At 36.8% G+C, this 19,012-nt stretch overlaps 1 protein-coding gene across 4 annotated transcripts in view; it reads left to right on the forward strand.

The window, feature by feature from the left end:
* Positions 1-18,750, forward strand: part of EXOC2 (exocyst complex component 2) — a 277,835-nt gene extending 259,085 nt beyond the window's left edge. For all 4 annotated transcript variants that reach the window (XM_045497613.1, XM_045497616.1, XM_045497614.1 and 1 more), the window contains 4 exons: positions 162-284; positions 14,198-14,259; positions 16,413-16,472; positions 17,991-18,750. In XM_045497613.1, coding sequence (XP_045353569.1) covers positions 162-284; positions 14,198-14,259; positions 16,413-16,472; positions 17,991-18,084 — 339 coding nt within the window. In that variant the 3' untranslated portion in view covers positions 18,085-18,750. The remainder of the gene's footprint in view (positions 1-161; positions 285-14,197; positions 14,260-16,412; positions 16,473-17,990) is intronic.
* Positions 18,751-19,012: the final 262 nt, after the last annotated feature.

The raw sequence follows: 19,012 nt of genomic DNA on the forward strand, positions 1-19,012 counted from the left end.
GTCTGTATCTTCCTTTCATTCATAATTGTGATCCTTTAAAAATATGGCTTAGAAGGCCCGTGAGTTATTTTGTTTTGTGCATCTCTTTGTTTTTAACAAATTCAAGTCAGGAAATGTTCCTATAACACATCATTTGCTCTTACTTTAAACCCTTCCATCAGGTGTTCACTATTTCCAAAGAATTGGTACCTCGAGTTCTATCCAAGGTGGTGGAAGCAGTTTCTGAAGAGCTAAGTCGACTGATGCAGTGTGTTTCATCCTTCAGCAAAAATGGAGCATTACAGGTACCAAAATCATTCAGTTCCATGTTGAACTTTTATTTCATTTAAAACATATAAAATGTATTTGTAGTCATCAATCTTATATACAGACAGGTGTTTGTGAATCTACCAATTGGAGATCTACATCTTCTCTATTGCATAAGCCATACCATACCCATGCATTGTCTACAAATTTTAGAGTTTCTGTTTCTGTAGAGCAAGATCTTAACAACTCTTGTGAAATTTTCTGAATGCAAATTCCTTCTAAAGTTATGTGACTTTTTTTTTTTTTAGCTTGCAGCTGTCTTCACTACATCCAGTTTCACAGGAATTTTTAGCAACTTAACTTTTAATAAATCTTTTCAAACCATTCAGTGCAGTTTTCATAGAAATGACAACAGTCTCTTCACACTCATAATCCATTGGTTTTATGTTGTAGTTATTTAAATTACATAGTTATAATAACAATTATAACTTCTATAAACCAAATACGTCTTGGTATGCATATAACCAAATTGACAATAGCAAAGGTGTTCATGCATAGGGAGAGTTACCTGCTCCTATGAACTGCAGTGATTTAGAGCATTGCAATTGCGCTTTTAAAGGGCACCTGTTGGGATGAGCACTGGGTGTTGTATGGAAACCAATTTGACAATAAATTTCATATTAAAAAATAAAAAAATTGGGGCGCCTGGGTGGCGCAGTCGGTTAAGCGTCCGACTTCAGCCAGGTCACGATCTCGCGGTCCGTGAGTTCGAGCCCCGCGTCAGGCTCTGGGCTGATGGCTCAGAGCCTGGAGTCTGTTTCCGATTCTGTGTCTCCCTCTCTCTCTGCCCCTCCCCCGTTCATGCTCTGTCTCTCTCTGTCCCAAAAATAAATAAACGTTGAAAAAATAAATAAATACATAAATAAATAAATAAATAAATAAATAAATAAATAAATAAATAAAAAATAAATAAATAAAAATAAATAAGAAAATAAAAAGTACTGGCAGTTTTGCTTCCAGTAGTGGCTGAGGAAGTTTCTGTCAACCAATTCCCTACAGATAATATAATCTTGAATAATATTTAAGAATAAAAGGTGTAAAAACAAAAACCTGAAGATATTAGAGAATGACCATTAGTGAGTGATTCTAGAAGAAATGGTACTTGGGGAATTTTTCACTTTTTACAAATTTTAGCCTACAGGCCAACAGATGCCTAAGATTTCACAAAACCTGCTATCTTTCTGGCTTGAAGAATAGGCTTCAGAGCAACCACAGTTACAGGAAAGTGAGGGTGGTATCCCAGAGAGCAGAAAACAAAAACCACAAATTTTGTATGTACACTGCCTAAATCACAGGTTGACCCCTGAACTACACATGCGTGATTAAACTCTACTCCAACCAGCCCAGTTAGACTAGAAGAATTGAAGTAAGAATTGAAGTGCTTGCCCAAGAGCTGAGAGTTTTCAGTTTGAATCCAGATAAGTTAATTGCTTGCTAAAATGAATGAAACAAAGATCAGTCCTCTTCAGGGTCCTGTAATAGAATCCAGAGTCTCAAAAAAAAAAAAAAAAAAAAAGAGAGAGAGAGAGAGGGAGGGAGCCAAACCATAAGAGACTCTTAAAAACTGAGAATAAACTGAGGGTTGATGGAGGGTGGGAGGGAGGGGAAAGTGGGTGCTGGGCATTGAGGAGGGCACCTGTTGGGATGAACATTGGGTGTTGTATGGTAACCAATTTGACAATAAATTTCATATTAAAAAAAAAGAATCCAGAATCTCCAGTCACATTATTGACAGTGTCCAGGAAACAATCCAAATATACTTAAGGCACAAACAAGATAAAACAGGAAAATGTGACCCACTCTTAATAGAAAAGACAATCAACTGAGACCAATCTTGAGATAATGCAGTTGTTGGAATTTGAAGACAAGGACTTTAAAGCTGCCCTATTCAGTGATGTAAAGGTGACTATCCATACTCATAATGAATAGATAGGAAATCTCAGCAGAAAAATAAAAACCCTAAAAAAGGAACTAAATGGAAATTCTGGAATGGAGAAATACAGAATATGATTTTTTTGAAGTCTTCTAGATGTGAATAACAGCAGAATAGACAAAAGAGAAAGTCAGTGAATTTGTAGATCAACAGAAATTACCAAATTTGAAGAACAGAGAAAAGAATCATTGGAAAAAAATGAATGCAACTTCAGAGACCACTAGGACAATGTCAAAAGGTCTAGCATACATGTAATTCAATTTCCAGAAGAGTCAGAAATGGTTAATCAGTACATGAAAGGATGGTCAACATCATTGGTTATCAGAGAAATGAAAATTAACACTACAATAATATACCATTACATATCCACCATGATGAACAAAATTAAAGACTTAAAAATACCAAGTGTTGGCAAGACTGAAGAGAAATTAGAGATCGTACGAATTGTTCGGACGGTAAAATAGTACAGTGACAAGAAAAGCTCTTTCTTATAGTACTACTAGGAATTTATCCAGAGGATACAGGAGTGCTGATTTGTAGGGGCACATGTACCCCAATGTTTTATAGCAGCGCTATCAACAATAGCCAAATTATGGAAAGAGCCCAAATGTCCATCAACTGATGAATGGATAAAGAAGATGTGGTTTTGGCACAAAAACAGACACATAGACCAATGGAATAGAAGAGAAACCCCAGAACTAGACCCACAAACGTATGGCCAACTCATCTTTGACAAAGCAGGAAAGAACATCCAATGGAAAAAAGACAGCCTCTTCAACAAATGGTGCTGGGAGAACTGGACAGCAACATGCAGAAGGTTGAAACTAGACCACTTTCTCACACCATTCACAAAAATAAACTCAAAATGGATAAAGGACCTGAATGTGACACAGGAAACCATCAAAACCTTAGAGGAGAAAGCAGGAAAAGACCTCTCTGACCTCAGCCGTAGCAATCTCTTACTCGACACATCCCCAAAGGCAAGGGAATTAAAAGCAAAAGTGAATTACTGGGACCTTATGAAGATAAAAAGCTTCTGCACAGCAAAGGAAACAAGCAACAAAACTAAAAGGCAACCAACGGAATGGGAAAAGATATTTGCAAATGACATATCGGACAAAGGGCTAGTATCCAAAATCTATAAAGAGCTCACCAAACTCCACACCCGAAAAACAACCCAGTGAAGAAATGGGCAGAAAACATGAATAGACACTTCTCTAAAGAAGACATCCGGATGGCCAACAGGCACATGAAAAGATGTTCAGCGTCGCTCCTCATCAGGGAAATACAAATCAAAACCACACTCAGGTATCACCTCACACCAGTCAAAGTGGCCAAAATGAACAAATCAGGAGACTATAGATGCTGGAGAGGATGTGGAGAAACGGGAACCCTCTTGCACTGTTGGTGGGAATGCAAATTGGTGCAGCCGCTCTGGAAAGCAGTGTGGAGGTTCCTCAGAAAATTAAAAATAGACCTACCCTATGACCCAGCAATAATAGCACTGCTAGGAATTTATCCAAGGGATACAGGAGTACTGATGCATAGGGGCACTTGTACCCCAATGTTTATAGCAGCACTCTCAACAATAGCCAAATTATGGAAAGAGCCTAAATGTCCATCAACTGATGAATGGATAAAGAAATTGTGGTTTATATACACAATGGAATACTATGTGGCAATGAGAAAAAATGAAATATGGCCTTTTGTAGCAACGTGGATGGAACTGGAGAGTGTGATGCTACGCGAAATAAGCCATACAGAGAAAGACAGATACCATATGGTTTCACTCTTATGTGGATCCTGAGAGACTTAACAGAAACCCATGGGCGAGGGGAAGGAAAAAAAAAAAAAAAAAAAGAGGTTAGAGTGAGGGAGAGCCAAAGCATAAGAGACTGTTAAAAACTGAGAATAAACTGAGGGTTGATGGGGGGTGGGAGGGAGGGGAGGGTGGGTGATGGGTATTGAGGAGGGCACCTTTTCGGATGAGCACTGGGTGTTGTATGGAAACCAATTTGACAATAAATTTCATATATTAAAAAAAAAAAGATGTGGTTTATATAGACAATGGAATACTACTTGGCAATGAGAAGGAATGAAATCTTGCCATTTGCAGCGATGTGGATGGAACTGGAGGGCATTATGCTAAGTGAAATAAATTAGAGAAAGACAGATACCATATGTTTTCACTCGTATGTGGAATTTTAGAAACTTAACAAAAGACCATGGGGGAAGGGAAGGGGATAAAATAGTTACAAACAGAGAGGGAGGGAGGCAAACCATAAGAGACTCTCAAATACAGAGAACAAACTGAGGGTTGGTGGTGGGAGGCACATGAGAAGGAGAAAATGGGCGATGGGCTTTGAGGAGGGCACTTGTTGGGATAAGCACTGACTGGGTGTTGTATGTAAGCAATGAATCATGGGAATATAGTCCCGAAACCAAGACCACACTGTATACACGGTATGTTAACTAACTTGGCAATAAATTATATTTAGAAAATAAACAAATATACATATGTATATCTATACATATGTATACATTTATATACATATATATAGATGTACATAGAAAAGAAAACCTCTTACTTTAAAAAAACAAAAAAAACTAACCAAGAGAGCTGAAAACATAATAGCCAAAAGCTGGAAACAGCCCGGGTATTCATCAATAGAATAAGCAAACTGTGATATGTTCATAAAACCAAATGCTATTCAGCATTAAAGAGGACACAATTACTGGTACCACCTGGATAAATCTCGGGAGCATTCAGCTGAGTGAAGGAAGCCTTACACAAAAGCTCATATACTGTATGGGGTTCATTCACATGAAATTCTCAAATAGATAAAACTATCTATGGTAGAAAAAGTCTCAGGATAGTGCTTTCCTCTGGGTGGTTGAGATTAACTAGGGAGGGGCCTGCTGGCTAAATTCTCTCAAAACTAGCAGGGAAGGGTTAGGAAGAGGTACCATATTTAGCTAGGGAACTTTTTTGATAAATACATGTCCAGGAGACTGCTGACCACCATGACTGTTCCAACTTCTAATATTCTAATACTTCCTAGGAATTAGGCAGTCATTTCTATATTGGAAAAGTTCAAGTGAGTCTAAACCCCCCATTTCCCCCTCTCCCATTGGGAATCCCTGTGTTAGACTGTTTTTCTATTGAGCAGATAATTCAGAAGGACTACAAGTTAACCTGTAATAATCATTTACATAAAGGGCCCATACCTCAATCTTCAGAACCTTCCTGAGAGCCAGTTTAAAGAGGAATGGGATGACAGTTTGGTGATTTTAGCTGATCTTTTAACATGACATTTTCTGGTGTACAGTTCTATGTATATTTTATAAATAACCACAGCTTTTATAGTTCACATAATTCATAGATTAATTTAAAACACCTATCACTTTGAATACAATTTGGGCATGAAGATTAGTTTTAAAGTGATTTAATCCTTCTGCAATATCAACTAAAAGTTCTACCTTATTTTTACTTTTTGATATTCTCTTTGTAGATCTGTTTCAATATATAGAGTATCAACAATAGAGACAAACTGTCATGTGCATGCTTTCTAGTTACAAACTATTTTCTAGGCTTCTAAAGCACTGAAAAATGAAACCAAACAACTGCTTTCCAAGCAGAAAAAGTTTTACTGAATATACTGTGTCTTATATAAATCAGCATTTATCTTGATTGTTTACAAAATTTCTCTTACCATTGTTTTATGTTTTATGTACTCCTGGAGAATAAGGGCTGTCTCTTTTACTTTTTTTTTAATTTTTTTTTTTTTTTTTCAGTTTATTTACAAGTTGGGGAGGGACAGAGAGAGGAAGAGGCAGAATCCCAAGCAGGCTTCACACTGTCAGTACAGAGCCTGACACAGGCAGGGCCCGAACTCACGAATCTTGAGATCTTGACCACATCAAAAGTCCAATGCTTAACCAGCTGAGCCACCCAGGTGCCCCACAGCTATCTCTTTTTAATAGTCTCCTGAACATTATACACACTGTGGATGCCTGAGTCAAAGGTAGAAGGTGTGTAATGTGGTTGTCATTCAGAGCCTCTTCAGGAGCTCTGAAAACAAGTGATCTGCATGTAAAGTCATTTCAAGATCGCAAAGAAGTTTAAGCTTTAGATTACCATGTTTTGTTTTGTTTTGTTTTCTTAAAAGTTTTATGCAAGATATGGGGCACCTGGGTGGCTCAGTCGGTTGAGCGTCTGACTGTAGCTCAGGCCATGATCTCACCGTTCGTGAGTTCGAGCCCTGCGTTGGGCTCTGTGCTGACTGCTCAGAGCCTGGAGCCTGCTTCAGATTCTGTGTCTCCTTCCCTCTCTCTGCCTCTCCCCCACTCATGCTCTGTCTGTCTCTCCTTCAGAAGTAAATAAACATTTAAAAAAAATTTTTTTAAGTTTTACGCAGATATAACTCATCTGCCACAAGGTAGATGAGTGTTGTGTTGTCTACAAGGTAAAAGTGCACACAGTTCAGTGATTTTTTTATTGTGTTCACAGAGTTGTACAGTCATCAACACACTCAACTTCAGAACAATGCACCCTAGAAGAAACCTTGAACCCATTAGCAGCCGCTTTCCACTGTCTTTCCAACCACCCTTCCCATCCACAGACAAGCAGCATTCTGGTTTCTTCCTCCATGATTTTCTATCCCAATGAATTGCCTATTCAAAAAATTTCATACAAATGGAGTCCCACAAATATGACTTTTGGTAACTGGCTGCCTTCATTTAGCATAATGTTTTCAAGGTGCACACATATTGCAGCATATACCAGTACTTAATTTCTTTTGATGACTGGATAATATTCCATTGTATAAATATACCACATTTTCTTTATCTGCTCATCATTTGATGGACATTTGGGTTATTTTCTACTTTTTCACATAAACGTATTTATGTGTTTTAATTTCTCTTGGGTATATACATAGGAGGGAAATTGCTAGGTCATATGGATACCCTATGTTTGATCTTTTGATGAATTGCTTGAGTGTCTTAAAATTATTTTTTTAAGTTTATTAATTTATTTTGTGAGAGAGGGGAAGAGCGTGAGCAGGGGAGGACCATAGAAAGATCCTAAGCAGTCTCCTTGCTGTCAGTGCGGAGCCCGACATGTTTTCCCAAACCATGAAATCATGACCTGAGCCAAAATCAAGATTCAGAAGCTTAACTGACTGAAACACCCAGGTGCCCCTGACAGACTGTTTTTAAACTGGCTGTTCCATTTTACTTTCCTAACAGCAATGCATAAAGATTCTAATTTCTCCACATCCTAACCAATACTTGTTACTACCTTATGTTACTGATTATAGACATCTTAGTGTATGTCAAGGGTATCTCATTGTGTGGGTTGTTTTTTTACTTTCTTGATGCTATAGTTCACCGCACATAAGTTTTTAATTTTAAGTTTAATTTATCAATTTTTCTTTTGTTGCTTTTACCTTTAAAAAATTTTTATTTTAATTCCAGTTAAATACAGTGTTATATTAGTTTCAGGTGTACAGTATAGTGATTCACCAATTCCATACATCACTCAGTGCTTATCATGACATGTGCACTTCTTAATCCCCATCACCTATTTAACCCATCGCCCACCTTCTCCCCACTGGCAATCATCAGTTCTCTATACTTGAGTCTGTTTTTTTTATTTCTCTCTCTCTCTTTCCTTTGCTTCTTTGTTTTGTTTCTTAAATTCCACATGAGTAAAATTATATGGTATTTGTCTTTCTCCAACTGAATTTATTTTGCTTTGCATAATACTCTAGCTATATCCATGTCATTGCAAATGGCAAGCTTTCATTCTTTTTTATGAGTGAATAATATTCCATTGTATATATATATATACACCACATCTTTTTAATCCATTCATCAATCAGTGGACATTTGGGCTGCTTCCATAATTTGGCTATTGTAAATAATTCCACAGTGAACACAGGGTGCACATATCTCTCTATTTCTGTTTTTGTATTCTTTCAGTTAATACCCAGTAGTGTAATTGCTGGATCATAGGGTAGTTCTATTTTTAACTTTTTGAGGAACCTCCATACTGTTTTCTACATTGGCTGCACCAGTTAGCATTCCCACCAACAGTGCACAAGGGTTCCTTTTTCTCCACATCCTTGACAACACCTGTTGTTTCTTGTGTTGTTAATTTTAGCCATTCTGATAGATGTGAAGTGTTACCCCATTGTAGTTTTCGTTTCCACTTCCCCAGTGATCAGTGATATTGACCATCTTTTCATGTGCCTATTGGTCGTATCTATGTTTTCTTCGGAAAAATGTCTGTTCATGTCTTCTGCCCATTTTTTAGAGTGATTTCTAGATGTTGTATTGTATAATTTTTTAATATATTTTAGATACTAACCCTCTATCAGATATGTCTTTGCAAATATCTTCTCCTACTCCATAAGGTTGCCTTTTAGTTTTGTTGATTGTTTCCTTCTCTCCAGAAGCTTTTTATTTTGTAGTCCCAATAGTTTATTTTGTTTCTGTTTCCCTTACCTCAGGAGACGTATGTACAAAATATGTACTATGGCCAATGTCAAAGAAGTTACAACCTGTGTTCTCTTCTAGGATGCTTTGATTTCAGGTGTCATATTTAGGTCTTTAATCCATTTTGAATTTATTTTTGTGTATGGTATAAGAAAGTGGTCCAGTTTCACTCTTTTGCATGTTGCTATCCAGTTTTCTGAACACTATTTGTGGAATAGTGATAGCAGAGACTGCTATCCAGTTTCTGAACACTATTTGTGGAAGAGACTGTTCTTTTCACATTGGATATTCTTTCCTTTCCTGCTTTGTCGAAGATTAATTGACCATATGGTCGTGGGTTTATTTCAGAGTTTTCTATTCTGTTTTATTGATCAGTGTGTCTGTTTTTATACTAGTATCATACTGTTTGACCACGATGGCTTTAACAATTTCTTCCAGGCTGTACAATTTGTTGGCATAGAGTTTTTCATAATATTCCCTTATAATTGTACTTCTGTGCTGTTGGTTGTTATTTCTTCTCACTCATTTGTGATTTTTTTTTGAGTCTTTTTTTCTTTGATAAGTCTGGCTAGAGGTTTATCAATTTTATTGATTTTTTTTCCCCCAAAAGACCAGTTCCTGGTTTCATTGATCTGTTCTTTTTTTTTTTTTAAGTTTCTATATCATTCATTTCTACTCTAATCTTTATTAATTCCCATTTTCTGCCGGTTTTCAGTTTTGTTTGTTGTTCTTTTTCTAGCTCCTTTAGGTATATTTAGGCTATTTAAGATTTTTCTTGCTTCCTGAGGTAAGCCTGTATTGTTGTATACTTCACTGTTAATGACTGCTTTTTCTTCATTCCACAGGTTTTGGCTTGTTGTGTTTTCATTTTAATTTTGTTATATGTACTTTATTATTTCTTCTTTGACCCTAGTTGACTCATTCATTGTTTAATAGAATGTTATTTAACACCATATATTTGTGTTATTTCCAGATTTTTTTCTTGTAGTTGACTTATAGTTTCATACCATTGTGATCAGAAAAGATGCATCATATGACTTTGATCTTTATGAATTTGTCAAGGCTTGTTTTGTGGGCTAATATGTGATCTATTCTGGAGAATCTTCCATGTGCACTTGAGAAGAATGTGTACTCTGCTGTTTTAGGAGAGAATGTTCTGAATATATCTGTAAATCCATGTGGTCCAGTGTATCATTCAAAGCCATTGTTTCCTTGTTGATTTTCTATTTAGATAACCTATCCATTTGATGTAAATGAGATGTTAAAGTCTTCTACTGTTACTGTATCATTATCAATTAGTTCTTTTATTTTGTTATTAACTGTTATATGTATTTGGTTTCTCCCATATTGGGTGCATAAATATATAGAATTGTTACATCTTCTTGTTGGATTGTCTCCTCTATTATTATATACTGTCCTTCTTTGTCCCTTGTTACAGTCTTTGTCTTAAAGTCTATTTTTGTCTGGTATAAGTATTGCTGTGCTGACACTTTTTTTGACATCCATATGAATGATAGATGTTTCTCCATCCTCTCACTTTCAATCTGCATGTATCCTTAGATCTAAAATGAGTCTCTCTAGTCTCCGTAGACAGCAGGATCTTGTTTGTTTTGTTTTGTTTTGTTTCCATTCAGTCACCCAGTGTTTCTGATTGGAGCATTTAGTCCATTTACATTCAGAGTAATCACTGATAGATATGTATTTATTGACATGCTATTTCATGTTTTGTGGTTGTCTTCTGAAGATTTTCTCTGATCTTTCTTTCTTTCATGATTTTCTGGTTTTCTTTAGTGATATCATTGGATTTCTTTCTCTTTATTCTTTGCAAATTTATTAGTGGTTTTTGATTTGTGGTTACCGTTGGGTTTGTGTATAACATCTTGTGCATATAAAAGTCTATGTTCAGTTGATGGTTGTTTAAGTTTGAACCCACTCTTTTCTCCTCCCCACACTTTAGGTATATGGTGTCATATGTCAAATCCTTTTATTTTATGAGTTCATTGACTGATTTTTTTTACAGAAATATTCCTTTTTGCCACTCTTATGTTTCCTATCTTCATACTGTAATTTTTGGTCTTTCCTTTCCACTCAGAGTCTCCTATTTCTTGCATGGCTGGTTTAGTGGTCACAAACTCTGGGAACCTCTATTTTTCTTCTGTTCTAAATGATAGCCTTTCTGGATGGAATATTGTTGGCTGCAGATTTTTCCCATTCAGCACTTTGAATATATCATGCCACTGCCTTCTGGCTTGCAATGCTTCTGCTGAAAAATTCCCTGCTAGCTTTATGGAGTTTCCCTTGTATGTTACTGTCTTCTTTTGTCTTGATGCTTAAATTTTTTTTTCTTTATCACTGTATTTTGCCAATTTAATTACAATATATCTTGGTATGGGTCTGCTTTTGTTGAATTTGTTGGGGAATCTCTGGGCCTCCTGGATCTGGATATCTGTTTCCTTCCCTAGATTAGGGAAGTTTTCAACTACTATTTCTTTAAATAAATTTTCTGTCCCCTTTTTTCTCTCTCTTCTTCTTCTTGATTTCCTATAATACAAATGTTACTATGTTTGATGGAGTTACTGAGTTTCCTAAGTCTATTCTTATTTTGCATACTTCTTTTTCTCTTTTTGTTTACCTTGATTACTTTTCATTACTCTGTCTTCTAGGTCATTAATTCATTCCTCTGCTTCTTCCAGCCTGCTATTCATTCCATCTAGCATGTTTCTAATCTCATTTATTGCACTCTTCATCTCTTATTGGTTCTTTTTTTATCTTCATTTTAAGGGTCTCACTGATGCCTTCCATTTTTCTCAAGTCCAGGGAGTATCTTTATGATCATTGCTTTAAATACTCCATCAGGAATGTTACTTATGTTTTGCTGTGTCCTTGTCCTATTCTTTCATGAGACAAATTTCTGTCTTTTAATTTTTCCTAAGTCGCTGTGCCTTTTTCTGTGTTAGGAAAATCAGCTATGGTCCTGTTCTTGAGAGTAATGGCCTTACCTGGAAGAGGTCAGTGCCCTGCTGGGTAGTGTCTCCTGTTTTCTAGGGCGTGGTGCTTCCAGGAGTGTCTCCAGTGTGTGCTGCGTGTGCTCTGCTATTTTGTTCTGGCCACTTTATCTTTCAGGCCAGTTGTTGCAAGTGGCTCTTTGCCTATTGTGGGCAATGTGTGGCCCCTGGCCTGCATGTGGCACATTTTAACTAGGTGTGCTCTGGTCTGCTTATAATATGACACCTGTCACCATCACTGCCAGAACTGAGGCTGTGCAAAACTCCTGATTGGAGAGACATTGTGTTGGCAGGTGTTGGGGCCAGTGTTCTGGGGGAGGAGACCTACCATGCCATCACTGAGCTAAGTGTGACTGGGAAGGGCAGTTCCACAGGAGCTTGGGGGACAGGGCTTGATGAAGCAAGTTAGGTAGTGAGTGTGGTGCTCTGCTGGTTCCCACAGGTGGTCCTGTGCTTATGCTGACGGGCAAGGAAGGGAAATGGTCCCTGCCAGTTCCTTTGTTCCCTTGAGCGGGTCTCTTTGTGAACACTGTCTCCTGGGACATGCTTCATGATGAGCAAATAGCCTCCCCACTGTGTGCCCCAGGTGCTTTTCAGATCACTGTTTCCATGCTGTGTCAAAGTTGTTTCCTTCCTTCTCTCTAAGAGCAGCACAGTGCCCTGTGGACTCTGTCCCAGCCAAGTCCATTGTTTAAAACTCTAGACTTTCCACCCTGTTGGTTGCAAGAACTTACAATATTCGGCCCCTCTCACTTTCTTTTCCAATTGCAATGGGGATTTATTTTCCTTACGTCTATCTCTTGCCCTTCTCTGTGACTGTGGCTCCCTCCCTACTGCAGCTGCTGTGATATGTCTTCAACACCGCATCTTTGCACTTCCTGCCCTTTTGCATGTGGCCTCTTCTCTACCTTTAATTGTGGAGTTTTTTCCGTCAGTCTTTAGGTCAGTTTCTGGGGTATTTAAGATGATTTGGTAGTTATCTAGCTGTATTCATGTGATAAGGTGAGCCTAGAGTCTTCATACACTGCTACCATCTCCCAACTCCTGCTGACCTTTTACAAAACTTAGGCTGTAAGCTTTGCCTATTCCAAGAGCTCACGAAATTTGGGCCCTCTCACTCTCCAAGCCAATTGCTATGGGAATTTATTTTCCTTGTGCACTCTCCTATATGCTAGTCTGTTTCTTGTCCTTCTCTGTGACCATGGTGGCCACAATCTGTTTCTCTCTCAAACCACATCTGCATACTTCCTATCTTCTTCAATGTGGCCTCTTCTCTACCTTTATTTTTAGAGTTTGTCCTGCCAGTCTTCAGGTCAATTTCTGGGGTACGTAGGATAATTTGATAGTTATCTAGTTGTATTCGTAGGATGAGGTGAGCCCAGGGTACTCTTACTCCACTGCCATCTTCCCCTCCTTCTTCGTTGCTTACACTTTTGATATCGTTTCTAAGAAGGCTTGCCTAGCCTAACATTACAAAGATTTACTCCTGCTCTCTTCTATGTGTTTCAGAATTTTATCCCTTCCATTATGTCTGTGATCCATTTTGAGTTCATCTTTGTGTTAAGAAAGGGATCCAGGTTCAATCTTTTGCATGTGGCTATCCAGTTTTCCCAGCACTATTTGTTGAAGAACGTGTTCCTTCCCCCATTGAATGGTCTCAGCACCCATGTCAGAATCCATTGATCATAGATGTTAAGGGTTTTTTTCTGGACACTCACTCCTAGTCTACTGATCTGTATTTCTACCCATATAACGGTGCCACACTATCTTAAATATTGTAGGTTTATAGTAAGTTTTGATATCAGAAAATGTTTCTCTAGTTGTGTATTCTTTTTTCAAAATGGTTTTGTCTGTTTTGGATCAGCCTGTCAGTTTTTGTAAAAGAAACAACCACCAAACAAACAAAAGCCGGCTGTGATTTTAATAGACATTGCATTGAATCTGCAGAGCTGTATTTTAGTTTTTGAGATTAAAGTCAGTGTGCCCAAAAGAGCATAGGTGTAAGGAAGTAAACTGATCCACTTCCTTAAATCTGTGGTGTAGGGTTATAATCCAGGGATAGTGTTTCAAATTCTGCTTCCTCTCAACAAGCAGACTAAAGGAAAAATTACTAGTTAGGTAGAAAATACAGATTGTGGGAAAACACCTGGACAGGTTGAACTTTTTATAATAAGGTATCTGGCTCTCTGCCTTCACACAGGCATACTTGACTCTAACTTAATTTTCAGTAAAATAATATTTTATCATACCTGATTCCTGTGGAGTGTTTTAGAAAATCTGTTCATAACTAACAGTCACCATGGCAGGTGGGGGGTAAAACTACATGGCAGTAGTCTTCTGTCAACCCTGTCCCTGCAGTAATAAACAGTCTAGAGACTATCCCCACATCACTTGTTTCAATTTAATAATTGATACAGTTCCATATTGTCACTTGTCCTTTTCTCATCTTCAGGCACGGCTTGAAATCTGTGCTTTGAGGGATACTGTGGCTGTTCACCTGACACCTGAAAGCAAGTGAGATGCTTAACATTCTTGTTATGAGTGCTTCACTAAAAATAAAGCTTATCTTTGTAAAGATAACTGATCAGAGTGAGTGCTCGTGATTGCGATGTGATAAAGTTTATATTTGATTAATTTTTACCTAAAAAGCATAATAAGCCAATGACTCCTAATACTGGTTCTTTGTAGCATAATATAAAAGAAAAAATATGTAGTATGATTTTATGTTTTTCATTCACTAAGATAAATCTCAGTCTCATAAATGATATAGCAGAGCATTATATACTTCTTTCTAAAATGAGAAAATGAGAATTGAGTCTTACTGTATTCATAGCAGACTCTGAGGGACAATTTAAAGATTGTAAATATCAGCATAAGAGGAAGCCTTGTGGTTTCTCTGAAAATTTTTGTAGTGGAAATTTGGTGATAATTTTTAGCTGTTTTGAATGAAAGTCAGGATTTCCTATCATCGAAATATCAGTAGGTGAACTGAAACATAAGTAACTACTTGCCTATACAAAATTGTTTATTCCATTGGCAATATTACTTAGGAAAAACTGGGTTATATTGTTAATATGCCTGAGAATACAAGTAGTATACAAATAAAATGTTTAAGGACATTTAAAAAGTTTTTCCTAATGAATTGAACTTAGCTTCTTATTCTTATTCATGATGGCTGACCAGAAGACATTTCTGGATGGTTCCCATGTTAGTTATTTAATGACTCCTTTTCCCAACCATCATTTTTCTACACAAAGTGTTAAGTAATAGATGATAGAGGGCACTCAGTCCAAATGTGATGTGGGTGCATGCTTTGTGTAAGTACCTAGATATTTATTCCTACTAATTTAACCTTTTAGCGCCTAACTGCCTCATCTATAAAAGAAAGATAATAAATACTTTCTAGGCAAAGTTTTAGGGGAATTAAATGAAAAAATATGCCAAGTTACCTTCTAAACTATTGGTGCATTACAAATAATTAATGGTATCCTCTTCATCATCATCATTATTGTCATAATGTAAAAATAAAGAAATAATAGCATTACATTTTTTTGATTGAGTGAGAAAAGGTTTACAGGAAAGAAGGTGATAACAGCAGACGCTCCTCTCTACATCAGGGAAGAGGAAAGTCATTTTGGAAAGGGAGCTAGGTGTCCCCACAAGCTGTAACCCATCCCTTGCCTTAACCAAGAACAACTGAAGCTTCCCAATACCAGTTTTTATAATCTGTTGGGACTTTGTAGTCTATTTGTTACTGTGATATTTGCCCCAAATAGGAGAAACATTGCTCAAAAGTATATTTACTGGTACAATGATGAGGATCTGTTTTTATAATAACAAAATTAAAAACCACCTTAAAGTCAAGAAAAATTAATTTCTTTACCATGGTCAACAAGTTATAAAAGAAGAAGAGATAAGAAGTTAAAAAGTATTACTTAGTGACAAGTACAAGTTACTACCAAATAATTTCCCCTAAAATGCTTTTTATTTGATGCAGAAACTTTTTTGGTACTTTCTGTTTTAAATAGTTAAGCTTACCAAGTTGGTGTTTTTTTAATTTGTACTTTTTATGTTTTTTTATGAAAAGAAGTGATGTTGAATTAAAATCAGTCAATCTCTACTTATTCTACAAATTTTAAATATAATAATAACTAAATGCCAGAGACCATGTTTAGTTATTGTAAGAGATTGGCTGTTAATCAGGCCCTGTACATGTCAATACTGTAAATGTCCCCATTTGTATAATCTGTCATAAGACCATCCCTATTTCTACTTAGTTTCCTTCCTTTCTTACCAGTTGCTTAACACTTCAGTTTTGTTTTGAAAGGACTTTTTAAAAATTAAACATGTCCACATTAAGCCCTCATTAAAGTAGCATCTTTTGTAAAAATCAGTCTCTTTTAGCTTTTCTGTTTCATTTCATAGTTGAGTTTTTGACCCTACTCCTACAAGGCCTCTGTGTGGGAACTATACCCTGTACCCTCAACTTTTACTTTTACTTTTTCTATTGTTTTTCACTTTTACTTTTTCTCATATTTTTACATGCTTCACTAGCTTATACTGGTTTCTTTATATTTAAGATATGCTTAAGAATTTTTAATGATGCTCTTAATTCCCCATAGAAATATGAAATTTTTCAACTTAAATTTTGCTTCTCTGTGTTCCAGGTCTAGTTTTAAACAGGCTTTGGAAGCTCTGCCTCAGCTCTCAAGTGGAGCAGATAAAAAGTAAGTACTATATACTGTTTTCAAGGGCCAGTTAAGATGTGTTGAATGAGATTTTGTTACCTAAAAGTACTCTTTGTATAGATAATGATTTGTGCTTAATAGCCTTTGATAGTATGCTGTACCTGGCTTGTCTCTGAAGTGACAGAATAAGATAAAACCTTTCCCCTGGGTTTATGACTGTTCAGAAATTAGTTCCTTTCTTGCTTTAAGTGACTAATACAGAAAACATTTTAAGAAAGTTTATTTTGACTCACTCAGTAAACTGTATTATTGCCTTACATTTTTAAGAAGATAATTCTTAGAGAAATGTAAAAAGGACAGCATGATAAAATGCAGAACTTGATGATTTTTTTCTTTTGAGTAGCTCAGCAATAGAAAGTAAATTTGTACACATGACATAAAAAAGTTGTATATGTTTCAGTAATACTATGTTAATGGTCTTGGTCAGAGTTTAAACTTTGCTACTCATAAAACAGGAAATTATTACCTGAGACAAAATGTAGGCCAGGCAAATTTCATAAATGCTCAACCTACCCTAGACTGAAGCAGCGGAAACAATGTAGGTCTTTGTTCCTTCACTAACCATAACTGAAGTCCACCTGCCTTTGCATTTGGCCGATCAGTCTATAGACATGAAAACCTTGGTGTAAGCTCTGTAATTTTGCATAGGTCAATGTTATAGAAACTCAGAAGGCAGAGAGAACACATGAGTCTGGGAAAATGGGAGGAAAATGTCACATGGAGACAATTTTGAGCATTGTTAAACCCATGAAATAATCTGTTGACGCCAATCTCATTAAAAGCACTTCTTGGTTGCTTCTTCTGAACCAAATGCACTCTAAGATTTCTGGCCCTAAAATTATACATCAAACCAGTTAAAGAAATTGATTATCAAGTAGTAGAATGATTTACCCAGTGGAATTAGAACTAGCCCTTACTCTTCTGGTGCTTAATTCACCACCTGAGTTTACCACTCTCTAATATTTGTTAAAGACAAAACTGCAAAATAGGAGGAACAGACAATAGACTGTTAGTTGGTGAGGGGTCAGGATGAAGAGAAAGGTGGCCACAAAGGGGCAACACAAGAGAATTTGGAAGGTGATGGAACTATTCTGTGCCCAATTATGGGAGTTATTAGGTTGCTAATATGTGTTCATTAACATTCATAGAACTGTATGCCAAAAAGAGTACATTTTAGTGTATATAGTTTTTAAGTGAATTTTAAAAAAAATGCAGGTGCAAACATTAATGTGTTTTAGGGGAGAAATCTAATTAATCTAGGGAAAGGAGACAGGAGGGAGATTTTTATATATAAATATACAGGTGTGTGTGTGTGTGTATTCCTTTTGATTAGCTTCTTTGATTAATTTACTTCTGTTATTGAGTTAAGAATCCATATGTAAATAACTTTTCAACAAGTAGAAGCTAAAACTAGGCAGTTGGCTCTCCCGAATGTTTTCTTATGTTGCTAGGCAACCTTCACTCTGCCAGGTTGTAAAATAGCCTCTCCTCCTGCAGGTTACTGGAAGAGCTGCTGAACAAGTTCAAGAGTAGCATGCATTTGCAGCTCACCTGTTTCCAAGCTGCTTCTTCAACTATGATGAAAACATAAATACCTCCACAGTAAGGGCAGTCTAAAGATAACAAGTAATAAATTGTTATTACTTTGTTAAGTGCGCTACAGGTATTAGCATATAAAGCATTAGGTTTGCAATCTCTGTCTCTTTTCCCCAAATTGGTAGCTTAGAAAGATGTTGGTATATGTTCTATTTCAACCAAAATGACCTTGTTTGAAATGCCCGAGCAGTAATTTGTTTTGTCATTTTTATTACATTAGGCCCTGTATGGCTTTAAGATACCTTTAAATATATATATTCTTAGCTAGATGTTGCATGATTAATGCTACAGGAAGAGATACCTTTCCAGAGAGTGCTTCAAGATGGCATATGATGTAACAAAGGCATTCTTCAGTGTCTCATATACCAGACTTTAGTGTCTCTAGCTTCCAAGGCACATGGAGACATTGGTAAGAAGAGATTTAGAAAGTTATATTTAGACATCTTTGGAACTTTAACTGTCCTAAACTGTACATCTGTACTTAAAAATACAAATACCTCACTCTCCTAACTCAAGTGGATTTTTAGAAAATTTGCCGTCTGCTTAAGAAAATGTTATATTTGGGGTAGATTATTTGTGCCCAGATGTCCATGAGTTAACTTTGTATTTTTCTGCCTAATTTTTATTTCTCACTGTGCTAATAAACATTAAGCACCTTTCAGTGTGTAGCCTTTCTTTGTTGCATTCACTCATAATTTAATGTGTCCTTTCATGTCAATGTGTTGCCTGTCATTGAGGACCCCGTTGTTACTGCGGTGGAGCTTGGATACCCCAGTAGATGCTGGTGGGAATAGCCACAGCCTTCACTGCCTCCTAAAGAACAAGCCAGGTCCCCTGGTGACAGCTGGCATTCCTGCCCACTGCTATTGACTCCTTCCCCCTCTGGTAATGTCTTTTCTCTCCACTGCTCCTTACCCTTTGAA

This window comes from Leopardus geoffroyi, chromosome B2 (genome assembly GCF_018350155.1).
Source record: "Leopardus geoffroyi isolate Oge1 chromosome B2, O.geoffroyi_Oge1_pat1.0, whole genome shotgun sequence".
NCBI classification, from domain to species: domain Eukaryota; kingdom Metazoa; phylum Chordata; class Mammalia; order Carnivora; family Felidae; genus Leopardus; species Leopardus geoffroyi.